This window comes from Plecotus auritus (assembly GCF_963455305.1).
Source record: "Plecotus auritus genome assembly, chromosome: 6".
In the NCBI taxonomy this organism is placed as follows: Eukaryota; Metazoa; Chordata; class Mammalia; order Chiroptera; family Vespertilionidae; genus Plecotus; species Plecotus auritus.
Genome location: NC_137773.1, coordinates 152,546,243 through 152,564,855, shown reverse-complemented (window position 1 = coordinate 152,564,855; position 18,613 = coordinate 152,546,243). Strand labels below are relative to the sequence as shown.

General features: G+C 36.1%; 1 protein-coding gene across 5 annotated transcripts in view; it reads left to right on the top strand.

Annotated features, from left to right (window-relative positions):
• Positions 1-18,613, top strand: part of ATP2C1 (ATPase secretory pathway Ca2+ transporting 1) — a 136,406-nt gene that overhangs the window by 53,432 nt on the left and 64,361 nt on the right. For all 5 annotated transcript variants that reach the window (XM_080674601.1, XM_080674604.1, XM_080674603.1 and 2 more), the window contains 3 exons: positions 1,210-1,245; positions 3,492-3,553; positions 4,132-4,240. In XM_080674601.1, coding sequence (XP_080530727.1) covers positions 1,210-1,245; positions 3,492-3,553; positions 4,132-4,240 — 207 coding nt within the window. The remainder of the gene's footprint in view (positions 1-1,209; positions 1,246-3,491; positions 3,554-4,131; positions 4,241-18,613) is intronic.

Below are 18,613 nucleotides of genomic sequence, written 5' to 3'. Positions count from 1 at the left end.
CTGTGTAATGAAATGGCAAGTATGCATAAAGAACTTTTGTATATTGAAGTGTAGTTGTTATCTTGAGGAAGGGTGATTATGGTGAGCTGAACTAGCCTTTTTCTTGAAAGAATGATTGATAGACAAACTAGTATTAAAACTAGGATAACACATACTTTTCCTGAAAGTGAATAAAATGGGCCTTCCACTTCAAGAAAAACAACTGACAGTTTGTTGCCAGTGATAAATTCAAACTTTCAAGTGATAATTAGAATTTTGCCAAATTTTTATGCATTACTGTGTGCTAGATAGCTTCCCAGTATTTAAGACTTTATTCTAATGAGATCAGTAGTGAGTTCAGTGAGTGTGATTTTTTTACTATTATGAAATGTGTCAACATTTGAATGAGTTGAATATCCAAGTAAATCAATATTTTGTAAATTACCGCAGCGTGATGTTACAGAAATTTTAGTGATAAAAGATCAATTCAAAATGCAAGGTAGATCAGTGGATTTTAACATAACAGGTTATGAAAAGTTCATTGATACTGTTTTATATTCTACATTGGCCATTACTTTTACATAGCTAACATTTGTCTAATTTTGTCATAGTAGAAAAGAAGACTATGCACAGTAGTCTGGTAAAGCTTTTAAAATATTCCTCTTTTACCCAACAATATGTGTGACGCTAGAGTTTCTTTATATACTTTGGCCTAATCAACATAGTATAATAAATTGAATGCAGAAGCATATATGAGAATACAGCATTCTCTTAAGGCAGGCATTAAAGATAGAAAAATTGAAAACTACCACTTTTCTCACAATTTTTTTGTGTGTGAAATATATTTTTCATAAAAAGTGTGATGTGTTAACATGTAATAGGTTTGTTAATTTTAGATGAATTAATAAGTAGAAATTAAAACTAATTGAAAAAGTATTTAATATGACAAATATCAATAGATATAACATACATAAATAAAAACTGGTCAATTTTTAGAACATAAAGAGATCCTGAGATCAGAAAGTTTGAGAAGCTGCCCTTGGGGAGGCAAGCCACTATCAGTTTTTTCCTCATAGGGCAGAGCAAAGTTGTGATTTCTTTCCCAGTTCATCTCAATATTTAGTGTCTGGTATTTTGGTTCTGCGATAGTCAGAAAAATAAAATACAATTAATAGTTATTTTTGAAGTAATAATGTGTGATTTAAAAGGATGTTTCTTTGTTTTGTTTAGGCAATACTTATCGTCGTTACAGTTGCCTTTGTTCAGGTGAGTAGTTAGCCTATTTTGCCCACATGAAAATGATATTTTAGTTATTTGCTTAAAAATTAAGGTAGCTTATGACAGAATCTGTAGTTATTAGGTCATGGTAATGTTTGTCACAACAATTTGTTATTTATGAGATAATTTCAGAAACTAACAACTCTCCTGGGAAATTTGTGGGACAAACTTGACTGCTTTGATTTAGGTAGTGGCATGAAGAAAATCTAGTTTTTTATTTGATGGTGTTATAGACAGCTGAAGCAGATGGAAACAAAAGCACAGTAATAGATACATATCCATCATTAGGTTTAAAAACGTTTTTCCATTTTGAAAAAGTTGACCAAAGTTTAAATTTCTTATTTTTGCTTAGAAGGGATGTTCTGATCTTGATCAAACTCTCTGCTTAGCATAGATATTGAAACAGTAAGTAAAATATACGGAAAGGAACTTAAAAATTTTTTAAAATATATTTTTTATTGATTTCAGAGAAGAAGGGAATGGGAAACAGATAGAAACATTAATGACCAGAGAGAATCATTGCTTGGCTGCCTCCTGCACACCCCACACTGGGGATCAAGCCCGAAACCCCAGCATGTGCCCTGACGGGTAATTGAACTGCAACCGCCCGGTTCATAGGTCAGTGCTCAACCACTGAGCCATGTCAGTTGGGCTACGAAAAGGAACTTAAAAAAAAAAATTAATGTGAATAATGTGGAGGTAATTTCAGGATTTTTATTGATAAGTAAAGGCATACATAGAAACATAGGCTTAGTTTTATGTTTATTTAAATAGCTGATACCTTCTGAGAACAACGTTGGCAAGTCTCATTTTAGTAGCTAAAAATTCTAAAGCATGTTTAATAAGATTGTAAGGATTATTTTAATTGAGAGGGAAATGTAATATATCATGATCTTGAAGTTCTTATTGTTTTGAGTCTTAAGTGATTGTGGTTATTTTCACATCTATGATTTATTCCTTGGGTATTTACTGTCATCTTATAGTGATATCTAACTTAATAAGTTTATTAATTTTATAGAAATCCCGTGTAGAAAAACCAGTTGGAATCAGATTATCTGCATCAAGTTTGTGAGCTCTATCAGTCAACTGTCAGGTTGTTTCTAGGGAATCCTCTTGCTTAGAACAGACAAAAGTTGCCCTAGGGCAGGTGGAACTGCTTAGTCTTAGAGATGTCATTCCAAGCTAGGCATCGTTCAAGGCAGCTATCATTCAGCCATGTGGGCGGTATAACCCACTGGATCAGTAACTGGAACCCTCTTGCATCTTTAATAATGCTATAGATATATGTAGTGACTTTCTTCAGAAAGATTCTTACACTTTTATCACTGTATATGGAAGACCTTAGTAGCTTGTTGTTTTGGTAAATAGAGAGCCCTTACCCTCAAAAAACAAACAAGCAAATTGCAATTTTAACATAGTCAATGTGGAATTTTACACAGATAGTGTGTAAAATTTCTCACTTTAATAAATGGCAGTGGCTGAAACCAAGCAAAATTATTCCATAAATCTTTGCAGTTAGCATGGACCTAAATCCTAAAATCAGATGTTGCTTCAGGTTAATTGTCTTGACTTATTTGGTTATTAAACACTAAAAGTAAAATTATCTTAATTATGAGGCTCAATGATCTTAATTTTTAATAACTGAAAATTATATACTCTTTGGACATACTAATTAGTTTTCTTCATTTTCTTATAAATAACTTGACCTTAGGTTTTCACACTAACATTAAAATATAAAATTGGAATATTTAATAATCAAAATTGTCACTAAAACATTATTTAATAAGAGACAAGCTTTTATGTGCAGAATATAATTGTAAATAAAGGAAAAGATAAGAATGGGGCCAAAACCGGTTTGGCTCAGTGGATAGAGCGTCGGCCTGCGGACTGAAGGGTCCCAGGTTCGATTCCGGTCAAGGGCATGTACCTTGGTTGCGGGCACATCCCCAGTGGGAGGTGTGCAGGAGGCAGCTGATTGATGTTTCTCTCTCATCGATGTTTCTAGCTCTCTATCCCTCTCCCTTCCTCTCTGTAAAATATCAATAAAATATATTTAAAAAAAATAAAATGTAAAAAAAGATAAGAATGGGGAAATTTTAAAATACTGATTACGATCAGCACTTAATTAAGTCTAATTATAGAATATGTACTTAGGAAAATACGTATTTACATTTCTTTATAAATAAATATTTTAATATTATGTCCTTTTTTGTTTGTTTGTTTGTTTTAAATAGGAATATCGTTCAGAAAAGTCTCTTGAAGAACTGAGTAAACTTATGCCACCAGAATGCCATTGGTATGATCTTTGTCGCTGATATGGATTTCTACTCTTAAAAATAGAAATTGAATGTGACTAGTGCAGTGATACATTGTGGCCTCAGACTTGTTTATTATTATTTTTAAACATAGACTTTTTGACTTGCAAACATTATTTTATTTATTTGTTTATTTTAAACTTTATTGTTGACACTATTACAGATGTCCCCATTTCTGCCCTCTTTGCTCACGTCCATCCAGCCTCTGTTTTCCACCCTTCCCCCCCACCACCACAGACTTATTTAAACATAAGGTAGAAACCATTAATCTGACATGAAAAATTCATGCTCTGTTCAGTATAGCAAGCTGTACTATTAATACTTTCAAGCTTTGATTTTGATATTAAGAGGTGGATATTCAGTAGATATTGTGTGTGTGTGTGTGTGTGTGTGTGTTTGTGTACACACAACTATGTGCTAAGCACTGTTGTTGGTACAGTGCTGCACAAACAGACTCAAATGATTATTCTTCTGCAGGCAAGCCCACTGGAATCACCTTTTAAAATAAAATGGCATGGCTTTCCTTTTTAGCCATGGTTGTTTCTGTTTCATGTTACAGTGTGCGTGAAGGAAAATTGGAACATACACTTGCACGAGACTTGGTTCCAGGTGATACAGTTTGCCTTTCTGTTGGGGACAGAGTTCCTGCTGACTTACGCTTGTTTGAGGTAAGTTTGTTGTCTTGATCTGTTTGGGCTGCTCCAAAATTCCACAGACTGGGCTGCTTATTATCAATAGGAATTTATTTCTCTCAGTTTTTCACAGGCTGGAAAGTTCAAGATTAAGGTGCTAGCATGGTCAAATTCTGTTGAGGACCCTTTTCCTAGTTCATAGCTGTTGTCTTCTCATTGTGCCCTCAAATGGTGGAAGGGAACTCTGTGGGGTCTCTTTTATAACACTAATCCTATTCATGAGGGTACCACTTCCAAAAGATCTCACTTCCTAATACCATCTTTGAGATTAGGATTTCAACATATGAGTTGAGAGGTTGCAGGGAGACACAGATATGTAGACCATAGCATTTGGTGATCTGTTTGTGAGAAATGAATATACTTGGGTGTAGATTAAAGGATAGACATTAGCAGTTTTAAGGATGAACATATAGTTGATTTGAACATTTGATTTTCTAGTTTAAAAAGTGACATATATAAATGTATTTTTTTCTCGTAAAATATATCTATTTTTTCTAGAATGTTTATTTAGTGAATCAGCAGATCTTTTTATTTATTTGTTTGTTTGTTTCTTTTAATCAGCAGATCTTTATGGAAATATGTGCTAGGTGTAGTGGAAGACAAAAAGATGATGTGATAGAATTTTTGTAATCAGTGAGTGTACTACTATTATTTGTGTATACAAGCCACTCACCATAAAGTAAGATAGAACTTGTTGAGTAAGAAAAGTACTAAGAATGCGGGATGAAAATTTAGAGAAGGAAGTGGTTACTTCTGATTTGAGTGAAATCAGAGAATACTCAGACAATTAGGCTTTAGTGGTAATAATTGAAGGTATTACTGGACAGAGATGGAGAAGACAATGAAGCAACAGTGTTTAGATCATTATCACCCTAGCTGGTTTTGCTCAGTGGATAGAGCTTCCGCCTGTGGACTGAAGGGTCCCGGGTTCAATTCTGGTCAAGGACACATACCTTGGTTGCAGGCTCCATCCCCGGCCCTAGCCCCAATCGGGACTCCTGTGGGAAGCAACCAATTGATGTGTCTCACATTGATGTTTCTCTCTCTCTCTGTCTCCCTCCCTTCCACTCTCTAAAAATCAATGGAAAAATATCCTCTGGTGAGGATTAACCACACACACAAAAAAAGCTCCACTACAGATTGTATTGGTTAGGAATTAGCTTTGAAAGATCATAGGCAGCTGGCAAATTATATTACCCTTAATCTGGCCATAGCACGTAGAATAGATTGAAGGGATGGAAAATGGGGTTAGGCAGCTAGTTTAAAAGGCCCTCACAGCCCATTAACATGGCAATATCACCTACTATTGGAATTAACACGCTGTTTGTTAACACCTAAACAGCTGTCAGTCTTTGATTCTTACTATGTCCTAAATATGAGTGTTCTTATACAGAGGTTATAGAAAGCCTGAAGAATAGGCTTTTAAATGTATAATAACAAACTTCCTTTAATCTTGAAATAAAGACCTTTATTACAAATACTTAAAATTTACTGTTAGATGTCAGATTGCTTTAATTGGTTAATGGAAATAATTGATAATACAGTAAGTATTGGGAATGTTATTAATTTTACTTTCATTTTTCTCCCCTTTTTTTCTATCTTTTTACTCCCTTTTTTTCTCCTTCTTAGTATTTAGTTTATGATAAGACCTTGGATTGTTCTTCCTTAGAGATTTGGTAGGCTTGTCACTTAATATAAACAGTCTCCCTTTCCCTAATTTAAATTCATGAAGTTTATGTCATCATTTATTTTGGAGTGCTTCTCTTCCAGTTCAGAAGCAGTCCTCCTTCAGGTGTTTCTTAATATTTGAACACTTTAAGCAATATAATGATATAGAAACTTCAAAGCACTATTTTGGGTGGCTAAGTGTTTTAGGGTTTTCATTTAAGTAAGAACTAATTGCTCTGTGAACTAATTGTCTCCAGGTTCATGTGCAAATGGGAAAAAATTTGTCAGATTAGTATGTATGTTATCCACTCAGGAAATATATATTGAAGACTTACTGTAAGTTCAGTAGGAGGGAATTTTTGACCTTTTAAAGGTTGATACTAAAAATATTAGAAAGATATGTTTGATGAAGTAATTTATTAGTAATTATTGTTTTCCCTATTTGTTAACTTTTCAGACACTTCATCAGCACATGTTTTACTTGGCAGTGCTATAGTTATGTGGATTTTTCACTTTTACATAGTATATAGCTGAACATCTTTGATTCCCTCTACCACTTTTCTGCCCTATTTATTTTACCTACTACCTGGTACCACAAGCAGGTTTTTGCAACTACTTTCCCAGTAGATTAAGATAACTTTCCTAAATGATTTAAGGAAATCTCGTGCTACTTCTAGATTTAAATGTACTGACTTCAGACATCATAAGGCTGATAAAGTTGATTTCTCTTCTGCACACAGAAGTCTTCGCAATGAAATTGGCTTATTGGAGTGTTGTTTGCTGAATTTTTTAAAAAATTAATTCTTTACTGTTGAAAGTATTACATATGTCCCCTTTTTTTCCCCCTGCTGAATTTGACTGTGGTGATCTTTGGATGATTTTGTAAGGCTAGGTGGTCATTTGATGTTTCTGCATGAAATAAACTCTACTAGGATTTAAAGGAAACAGAAAACTCCTCAGTTAGCCTTGGAATAGCATTACTTTCTCACAAAGTATATATAGTTCTCTTCTTGTGGACCTGACCCAAGGCCAGGGTTGCCACTTTAGCATTGTCATGTTGCAAATCTAGGGTTCCTGTCATAAATTTTAGTGTTTCAGATTTTGGCTGTAAATCTTGCCTGGGCCTTCAGTAGCATCCTGTCATCATGTTCAGTGACTTGACTGCTGTACAACTTTCATCTGATATTATCTTTTCATAGGCTATGTCTTAAGTCTGCTCAGGCTGCTGTAATAAAACACCATACACTGGATGGCTTTAACAGACATTTATTTCTTACTGTTCTGGGACTGGGAAGTCCACAGTCAGGGTCTGACAATTCAGTTTCTGGTGAGGGCTCTCTTGGCTTGCAGCCTTTTTGCTGTGTCTTCATGTGACAGAGAGAGAGATCTCTCTTCCTTTTCTTATAAAGCCACTAATCCCATTATGAGGACCTTACCCACATGATCTCATCTAACCCTAGTTACCTCCCAATGGCCCATCTCCACTTACCTTCCCATTAGAGATTAGGGCTTTAATGTGAATTTTAGGGGGACACAATTTATTTCATAGCAGGCTGAGATTTTAAAAAAATTACTATGCAACTTATATTTAAGAGCACTGTTATACATTCTTCTTGCTGCATACACTTTTTTTGAGTTTATTGATTTTTAGAGAGAGGAAGGGAGAAGGAGGAGGGAAAGAAACACTGATGTGAGAACACATCAGGTTGGCTGCCTCCTGCATGCCACCCCACCAGGGATTGAGCCCCCAACCCTGGGCATGTGCCCTTGACCAGGAATTGAACTGGCAACCTTTTTTTTTTTTTGTTTGTTTGTGTGTGTGTTTTTTTAAATTTCTTTATTGATTATGGTGTTACATATGTGTCCTTATTCCCCCATTACCCCTCCTATTCCCCCCTCTCATGCCCTCATCCCCCTGTTGTCTGTGTCCATTGGTTAGCCTTATATGCATGCATACAAGTCCTTTAGTTGATCTCTCTCCCTTACCCCCACCCTCCCCTACCTTCCCTCTGAGGTTTAATGGTCTGATCGATGTTTCTCTGTCTCTGGATCTATTTTTGTTCATCGTGAACTGGCAACCTTTTGGTTGCTCAACCAACTGAGCCATACCAGCCAAGTGTGTAGACACTTTTGAAAAGAAGATTAATATTGGTAACATGAGGAATTCTGTTTTTGTGTGTGTGGTTTTTTTTTGTTTTTTTGTTTTTTTGTTTTTTGCCAGAGTCAGTTTTTCATAGCCAAAGAATGAACCCATATGTGTTGGTGGAAGTACTCTTATTAGCTTAAGAGCCTTAGAGTCAGGAGAGTAAAAACTTAGAGGAATTGAAAAAAGGCACTCCTGGCCCATTAATTGGTGATAGCAAATAGATTAGTCAGACAATGACTTCAGATGAGGCAGTATTATAGACTATATATACCTATATTACAGTACATTTTGCCTTTTTGGAAACAGCATATTTTCCGTATTGTTCCTGGTAAAGTCTACATGAATATTTGAACTAAGAATTCTTTAGAAGAGGAAACACTGTAAGAGTTAGTGGAAAAGATGGTTTCTTTTGTCTGTTGAAAATGTTTTACCTCTCTTAGCTGTAAATTTCTAAGCCTAAACATTGAAATGTAGCAAGATGTTCTTTCACCTGGAATTCTGAATGATTAATTCCATTGATACTTCCTTTTGTGGCTCATATCATTCTTTGAAACTGCCTTTAATATCTAGTCACTGGGTACAACTGCCTTCTTAAAAAAGAAAACAAACATAATTTTTATATGATTTTCCAAATGTATCAAACTTCTTTTACCTCTTATGTGGCTGAGAGCTATATACAGGGTGGAGCAAATGTAGGTTTATGATTGTGAGCACACGAAAACAGAGCTTATTGTTGTATTATTATTTATTAATTATTCTATTGTTTTCCATATAAACAACTGTAAACTTACTTTGCTCCACCCTGTATTAGCCATTTTTATGACACTAAATTATTAGACCATTTAAATCTGGGCAGAAAGATTATTAACTAGTGTAAGTTCTACTGGGGCCAGCTCAGAGCAGTCTAAATTTAGAAAAGCCAGTTAGCATTACATAGTGAGCCTTCTTACCTCATGAATATATCTACTATGTAGGATAGTTTGGCTCTCATTGAGTCCTTTTCAGTGTCTTTAGGGTTGTTCCTGCTTCATAGTTCCCAGGGCAAGTAAAAACCAAAGATAATGAGTTGAATGAGCACAGATCTACTTTGGCTACCTACCAACTGCAGGACTGAAACTGCACTTAGTTAGCTATTATGTCCTTTTCTGTCAGGCTCACATTCTTGCACACACTTGTTAAGAACCACTAGCAAGAAGCTTTCTCTGTGTTGGGTAACTCCATTAGTGGAGCTGTGTCATAGCATTTTGTAACTTTGGAGTTACAAAATACATTTTCCATTCACTCAGTGAAAAACTTGGTATTCTGGCAAACTTGGATTCTGATTTGCTTTGCTATGTTTTTCAAAAAGGAGTCTTCAAACATTGCTAGACTATAAGCCTGTTACGATATTTTAAATTTACTTATACTGGTAATGAAGCTAATTAGGCAAAATGTAATCCTTGTTTTCAGAAATCAGTCTGTGTTATGAAGTTATTTTAGCCATTCAAGTAAATAGAACTTTAGAATTAGAAAGTGAAAAAAAAAAAGACACAGTTTATGCCCTTTCTACTAGAAGACACCAACTTGCAAACAACTGTGATTTAAAGTATAAAATATGTGTGCTTATGAAATGAACTAGAGGCCCGGTGTATGGATTTGTGCACTGGTGGGGTCCCTCGGCCTGGCCTGCGGGGATCGGCCAAAACCAGCTCTCTGACATTGCGAGGGAGCGGTTCTTGGGTGACGCCCTCTGAAATCGGGCTCCCTCCTCTCTGGTTCTGGGTGTGTCACCTGAGAACCACAGCTGCCAAGTCACTGAGGCTCGGCAGCTCCTGCGTTGAGCATCTGCCCCCTGGTGGTCAGTGCATGTCTTGGCTACTGTTCGGACGGTTGGACAGTCACTTAGGCTTTTATCTACCTAATAAAAGAGTAATGTGCTAATTGACCGTACCTTCGTGACGCCCACCAGCCAATCAGGAGTGAGTATGCAAATTAATCCAACAAAGATGGCAGTTTAATTTGCATACGCAGGCACCGAGTGGCCCGGGGCGGGGCGGGATGCTTGCGTCATCGCCATGGCGATGATGCAAGTGTTCCGCACCACCCCAGCCGCTCCGGGCCTCTGGGCAGCGTGGGAAGGTGGAAAGGCAGCTCCAGTCTGAGCGAAGGCGGTGCCGGCAGCCAGGGGAAGGAAGGCCCATTCTTGCACGAATCTTCATGCATCGGGCTTCTAGTATATATAGATTGATCATGTGAATTTAGCAAGCCACTTAATACTTTAAGGCCTCAGATTGTCACTGTGACAGAGTTGCCGTAGGGCAGTGGTCGGCAAACTCATTAGTCAGCAGAGCCAAATATCAACAGTACAACGATTGAAATTTCTTTTGAGAGCCAAATTTTTTAAACTTAAACTTCTTCTAATGCCACTTCTTCAAAATAGACTCGCCCAGGCCATGGTATTTTGTGGAAGAGCCACACTCAAGGGGCCAAAGAGCCGCATGTGACTCATGAGCCGCAGTTTGCCGACCACAGCCCTAGGGCAATGCATGCTAACTTTTAATGTAGATAGGAATCATTTGGGTTTTGTTTTGGCATGTCTGGGGTAGGGTTAAGATTTTGCTTTTTTTTCCTTTTCAATCCTCACCCAAGAACATTTTCCATTGATTTTAGAGTGAGAGAGGGAAAGAGAGAGTGAGAGACTGAGAGAAATGTTGATGTGAGAGAGAAACATCAATCAGTGCCCCGACTGGGGATCGAACCCACAATCTAGGCATGTGCCCTGACCAGATATCGCACCCACAGTCATTTTGGTGTACAGGATGGCAGTCAACCAACTGAGCCACTGGCTGGGCAGATTTTGATTTTTAACTAGCTTTTACTTCATGCCAAAAGTGCTGGTCCATTTACCACATATAAAAAGATTTAATAAAAAAACTTTATTGAAATAATCATATTTAAACAGTTTACACATTTAAAATGTACTATTGAGTGGTTTTCAGTATATACAGAGTTGTGCAACCATCACCACAGTCTTAACTGTAGAAAATTCTCATCACTCTCAAAAGAAAATCCTTACCTTTAGCAGTCACTGCATTCTCTCCCCTTGTCCCAGAGCCTGGCAGCTGCTAGTCTCCTTCTCTGTCTCTATACATGTGCCTCTTCTAGACATTTCATATAAATGATATTATACATTATGTAGTCTTCGTGTCTGGTTTCCTTCAATTAACATTATGTTTTAAGGTTCATTCATGTTGTAGCATGTATCAGTATTTTATTGCAAAACAGTATTCCATTGTAGGGATATGACATACAATTATAAATTCATTTACATTTAACATGATTACTGATAGTGAAGGACTTTTTTCTGACATTTTGCTCTTTGTTTTCTATGTATATTTTTTTATGTTCCTCAATTCCTCCACTCTCCTTTATTTTGCATTTGATTTTTTAAGTGTACTTTAATTCGTGCAAGAAAGGAAATAAATAATTCCTTTATTTGTACATTGTTTACTTATTTTCATAGTGGTTACAATGGGTATTATAGTTAACATTCTAAATTTATAATAGTGCATTTTGAATTGATATTAACTTTGCTTCAATAGCATACAAAAACTTTGCTTCTATATCGCTGACTTTTTTTAACCACCTTTGTGCTGTTATCTCAAATTACATCTTTATACCTTGTTTGTTTATTAACATAGATTTGGTAAGTATTTTATGTATTTGTCTTTTAAATCAGGTAGGAAAAATAGAGGAGTTTAAAAACTTAAAATGCACTAATGCTGGCGTTTATATTTACTAATATAGTTACCTTTACTGGAATTCTTTATTCATATGGCTTTGGGTTACTTCCTACTCTCCTTTCACTTCAGCTTAAAGAACTCTGTTTTAGAATTTTTTGTGGGGCTTTCTACTAGTGACAAATTCTTTTAGCTTTTGTTTAAATGGAATATATTTAATTTTTTCTTAATTTTTGAAAGATAGCTTTGCTAGATATAGTATACTCTTTGATATGTTTTTTTCTTTCAGCACTTTAAATATGTCATTCACAGGTCCTCGCTTCCATGGTTTCTGATAAGAAATGGGCTGCTAATCTTATTGAGGATTCCTTGTACATGATGAGTTGCTTTATCTTTGCTGTTTTCAAGATTCTTTTTCTTTCAGTAGTTTGATTATGTCTCTTATCCTCTTTGTAGTTTATTGAGCCTCTTTAATGTATAGATTCACGTCTTTCATTAAATTTGAGAATCTCTTTAAATATTTATTCTGCCCATTTCTATTTTTTTTCTTTTGGGGCTTCCATAATGCTTATATTGGTGTGTTCCATGGTGTCCCACAGGTACCTTAGTCTCTTCATTTTTCCTCATTTTCGTTTTCTCTCTATCCTTCAGTGTGGTTAATGTCAATTGTTCTGTCTTTAGGTTTGCTCATTCCCCCTAACCCCCCTCCCCTTGTTCAGATCTGTTGTTGAACTTGTCTATTATACTTACCAGTATAAGGATATCTGTTTCCTTTTTATAATTTCTTTCTCTTTATTGATGTTTTCTTTTTGTTTACTTGCTTTCCTGATTTCTTTTAGTTCTTCTTCCTTTAGTTCATTGAGTATAATTAAGACAGTTGGTTTAAAGTCTTTCCAACCCTGGCTGGGAGGCTCAGTTAGTTGGAGCATTGACCTGTACACAAAAAGTTTGCGGGTTCAATTTCTGGTCAAGGCACATACTTGGGTTTTGGGAATCCCAGTTGGGATACCTTTGGCAACTGATTGATGTTTCTCTCCCACATTGATGTTTTTCTCGCTCTAAAGCAAAATAAAACAAAAACAATGAAAACATATCCTCAGGTGAGGAAAATAAATAAATAAATAAATAAATACATATACACACACACACACACACACACACACACACACACACACACAGTATATATATATCTTTCTATTAAGTCCAAGTCTGGCCTTCCTCAGGGACAATTTCTGTCCATTTATTTTTTACTATGAATGGGCCATATATTTCTGTTTCTTTGTATGCCTTGTAACTTTTTGTTGAAAACTAGGTATTTTTAATAATATCTATAATAATAAATGCGTAACATGCTAATTAGACCGGATGGCTGAATAGCGGAACGATCATCCGGACAACCTTCCTGACGAAGCTCGGGCTGAGAGTGCCGAGAGGGCCGAGCCCCCTTGAAGAATTTTGTGCATCGGGCTTCTAGTGATATAACTCTGAACATCAGATTCTCCCCTTTCTCATAGTTGTTTTTTTATTGTTGAGGGCTGCAGTGGTCCAGTTTGTTTGGTGACTTTTTCAAATTATATTTTGCAAAGGCTGTATTTCTTTTAGTGTGCGGGCTATGAAGTTTCTGTTTTATTATCCCAGCAGTCAACCATATCTGTCTGGAGCCCAAAAGGAAAAAAAAAAAAAAAAAGCCATTCTTCTGGTCTTTGCAGTTTGTCTTTGAGCCAGGGCACTTCTTCAACATGAGCTAGACTGCCTACTGTGCTTTCACCTTCATTTCCTGCCTGTTCCAAACCCATAGACCTGCCAAAAGTGCAAATCTAGGGTCCTCTCAGGTCTTCTCTGAGCATGCGTTTGGCTTTGGGCATACGTTTTGCACTCTGGTTTCCATGGTGCATGTAGCGGCCCTCCCAAGCCCTTATTTCCTTAAGAAACTTCTGCTGTAGCCTCTTACTTCCCAGTCTTTTAGGTGTGTCTGCTGTTTTCTCTGTTTTCTGTCCTTTGCCTGCTAGTATATGTTTTTAATCTTTCAGTAGATGCTCAGAAAGCTACTCTAGGGTAGATGGGGTTGTGAAACAAAGGTTTAGCTTCTGCATCAGTTCCTTAGGGAACTGCCAGACAGGTGAAAACACACAACTGCAGTATTTTAAAAACAAGGCCTATATTAACCCCTTGACAACCAGTAAGCTACACCAGGAATATAAGCTTCTGTCTGTACAGCCGACACTGCTGTTCGGGGAATGGGAGATAGTAGACAGGTAAACAAAAATTTCACAATGCTTTCATATTGAAATTGAGCCACTTTTTTTTTTTTTTTTTCATTAAGCAATTCCCTGGTTGCTTCAAGTTTTTGATTCCAGAGTTGATTCTGTCAGTTCTTGCCAGCTAATGATTGTTTTAGTGGAAGGACTAATTCTTTGAGTGTCCTGCTCCGCTGTTTTTCTTTGACATTATTCCTGAGTTGTAAGTTTTATATTGACTTCAATGTATTCTTTTGGTAGGTAAATTTGATAAATTGATTTATAATATGTTGCTTCCCCTCTTATTGTGATTTGTCACTGAAACTTTGCTTTTTAAAGTTTCTGAATTATTATTATTTTTAAATATATATTTTTTGATTTCAGAGAGGAAGGGAGAGGGAGAGAGAGATAGAAACATCCATGATGAGAGAGAATCATGGATCAGCTGCCTCCTGCAAGTCCCCCACTGGGGATCAAGCCCACAACCCAGGCATGTGCCCTTGACTGGAACCGAACCTGGGTCCTTTCAGTTCGCAGGCCGACGCTCTATCCACTGAGCAAAACCGGCTAGGGCTAAAGTTTCTGAATTATTAAACTTATGTACAGACTTGTAAAATAGAACAACATTGGAAGTGGAGATTTTAAATTAGTTGCTGAAAGAAATTCAGTAGAATGTTGAAAAAGCTGTATAGTATATTTGTGGAATTTAGAAACATTCCTATTCACTAAAAACTAATCGATATAATCATGATGTATATTTCTGTCACTGTATTATTACAAAGCTCAGCAAGCCACTCCATACTAAGAGCACTGGGAGTGTTTGTTCTCTTTTTTTTTTTTTTTTTAAATATATATATTTTATTGATTTTTTACAGAGAGGAAGGGAGAGAGGGATAGAGAGTTAGAAACATCAATGAGAGAGAAACATCGATCAGCTGCCTCCTGCACTCCCCATACTGGGGATGTGCCCGCAACCAAGGTACATGCCCTTGACGGGAATCGAACCTGGGACCCTTGAGTCTGCAGGCCGATGCTCTATCCACTGAGCCAAACCAGCTAGGGCATGTTCTCTTAGATAGTATAATCTTGAGCTCCACTTAGTGTTCTGTTATCTGATTTTGATATTTCAGTGGTAAAAAAGCAGTGTGAGCTGAGGAATTCTATTCACGCTTATAATGCTGAAGAGAAATAACCTTTTTTTCTCATAAGTCACTAGAATTTAAAAAGACAACAAGGGAGATTTAGAAATAAGACTTAATTAGTGTCTTTATTTAAAATTCTCATTTCATGTTGGTAGGAAAGAACGGTTACAAAAATAAATCCCTTTTTGAAATTTGGTTTCTTTTAAGTCTTAATGGAATAGCTTAGAAATCATTGTTAACTGAATGCTGGCCTTTGGATTACTGGCAACGATTAAGTTGAATCTGTGTACTTATATCAGAAAGTTAGCAATTTATGCCAGCATTTATCATGGGATGAAATCCATTTCATGTAGTCTTTTTAGTAATTTGTAATACTTGCTTGACTCTGATAATTAATAAGCTAGCACTTGTGAAGAATTTTTAATTACATTTTTGTTCATTTCAATAAATAATAAGAGGAATCTTATTTTTGAAAGCAAAAGTAAGAAATTTTATCATGATCAGGTGGCTGCACATGAATATTTTGGAAGATTCTTTTCAGGAGGAAGAACTTTCTGATTTATTTTTAATTCTGGAGTAGAGAGGTGATTGACTTGGTAGCATACAATATACCAAAATGTTCTTTAGTTTGATAACCTATTTGTAGCTTCCAGTTGTTCCATATTAACTATAATTAAAAGCAGACACTTTTGTATTTTAGGAAACCTTTGTGACTGACATTTACTTTCTGCCTAATGTTTTATAGGAATAATCCTGAATTTTTTCAACCGTTTTTATTCTGTAGGTGTTAAATATTCAAATTGTGAATTATAGGTGCATTTCTACTTTTCTTTATATTCTGACTTTTAAGCTGCATTGCATCTTATTCACACCAGAGTGCCTGAGGAAGAATGAAGAGAAAGTGAAATATAATTAGTTTTCCTATTCATTAACTTCTGAAGGTTTAATATTTAAACCAGCAATTTTCAACTGTTATACCATTTTTAAAACATGCAATATCTATTTAGTCAGGGGTACTGACCTCTTTTCCCTTAGGTTGTCAAATTAAAAAACGACAACAACAACAATAGCTGTCTGGTGTGAATGAATCAAAATTATACCTTTTTTTTTGTCAGGCAAAAAATTAATATTTTTTGATGTGCTATAGAATTTTAATAATTAGTTTATGTGCTGAGATGAAAAAGATTGAAAATTGTTGGTTTAAACTTTTGGCTAGAAGGTATGGAACTGGCTGGTTCTTTGATTTCATCCTACCTTTCTCTCATGCATGAAATGAATAAATGACTGTACTATCTTCTCAGATTAATTAAATTGTGACCTTGTTAAACTGTAATAGGCTGCCTAATTTATTAAATACCACTCTTCTTTGAAATGAATTCCTTCCCCACAGAACTGCTTCCTGTGAAAACTCTAATCACCATTAAGAGAAAATAACTTGTAACTTAGAAAATATTCTTGTTCAATAGACAGTTGAGATCTATGCAGTTTGCTACATTGATTGTATGATTTAGACATATTTTATTGATAATATATTCTTGATGATTTGAGTTTTAAGAATTTATAATTATATAAAAAAAAGATAAGGATCCAAAACCTCTTGTTCCTCCCATCGATTTGTACACAAGACAAGACTGATTGCTTTTGTACTAAAAATGATATGCCTTTATTTGTCTGCAGGAAAAACTGATTTGAATAAAAATTCTCACTCTCAAATGGTTATTACACTGCTAAGGCTGACACTTAAGAGCTAGGTTACTATTGGAGCCAATAAAGCCATGCATTTCCTCTTTTTAAAAAGTCATTATTTTTATACTCCTTGTTCCTATAGATAACCACCTAATATTAGTATTAATTCATATTTAAGATTTACATTTAAAGTAAAAAGTCTTCAGTGGGAAAGCACAAATTTTACCTTCCTCAGAGGAGTTCTATAGATGTATACAAGTTTTGTTAGCTTTTAAATATTAACATGTCTCTTCTGATTAAGAGCTCAGAAAATTAATAGGAAGTTCTGATTTTTGTAACAAGCATTAAAGAGGAGATTGTGCAATAAAATAACCTTTTTGTTGACTTTTTTAAGTCACAGAAATATATTACTTTAAAAATATATCTTTGCTTAATATCTTCTAGAAGTAGTTCTAAAACGGGGAGGAGAAATAATGTGCAAATTGATCTGCTAAGTAATTGAGAGAAACTGGACTTAATCTGTCAACATTTTGTTTTCGTGTCAATAGCTTACTATCTTTGTGATATTGGGTGAATTACTTAATCTTTTAAAGTGTCTATAAAATAGGGATAATAACAATAATAGTAGTAGTAGTAGTACTTGCCTTATTGGAGTTGTTAGTAGTTAAGAAATTGTTAGTAGATTGAGCCCCGGCTGGTGTGGCTCAGTGGATAGAGCGTCAGCCTGCGGACTGAAGGGTCCCGGGTTCGATTCCGGTGCAGGGCATGTACCTTGGTTGCGTGCACATCCCCAGTGGGAAGTGTGCAGGAGGCAGCTGATCGATGTTTCTCTCTCATCGATGTTTCTAACTCTCTATCTCTCTCCCTTCCTCTCTGTAAAAAAATCAATTATATATATATATATATACACACACACACACTATATATATATATATATATATATATATATATATATATATATATAGACACACACACACACACACACACACACACATAAATTGTTAGTAGATTGAACTGCATCCAGCACAGCCAGTCGTGAACTTGAGAAGGGGCTGTGAAGGATTAAAGAAAACAGACAAGAGAATATAGTTGGGGCCAGGTGGATCACTGCCTGGATGAGGACACAGTGACACAGCCTGTAAGCCAAATCTTTATTTATAGTCAGATCACACAAAGCAAAACAAGGGAGTGGTCAAGATGTTTACAATGTTCTTTAGAGTTTCAAATCTACTTCTTTCCTGTTGTTTTAATTCTCTGAACTCTATCAAGCTTTGTTTTGGCAGCACTTGCTGTACCTCCCGCAGCCCACATCCCTCAGCTACCTAGAACTACAAGGTCGGACTATAAGGTCAAGCTTACATACAACCATACCCTTTGGCTATAATTGTGCTGGGAGGGCCTTGCCCTCCAAGCTGGGACTTGTATGTGGCTTTGCCACAAGAGGACCATGCCCTCTCGTCAGTCTGAGGCTTAAACCTGTCCAAAAGCTGTAGCCGCTCCACAGTAGATAACTTAGCATAGGTATGTAGCATACTGCCTACCAGATAGTAAGCAGTGAAATATCAGCTGAGACCTGGCTGATGTGGTGAGTTGGTTGGAGCGTCGTCCCCTGCACTGGAAGGTTATGGGTTCTATACCCGATGGGGGCACGTAGGGAGGCGGGGTGAGGCAGCCGATCAATGTACCTTTTTTCACATCGATGCTTCTCTCTCATCTTCCCTTTCTGAAATCAATTTCAGAAAAAAGAAAGT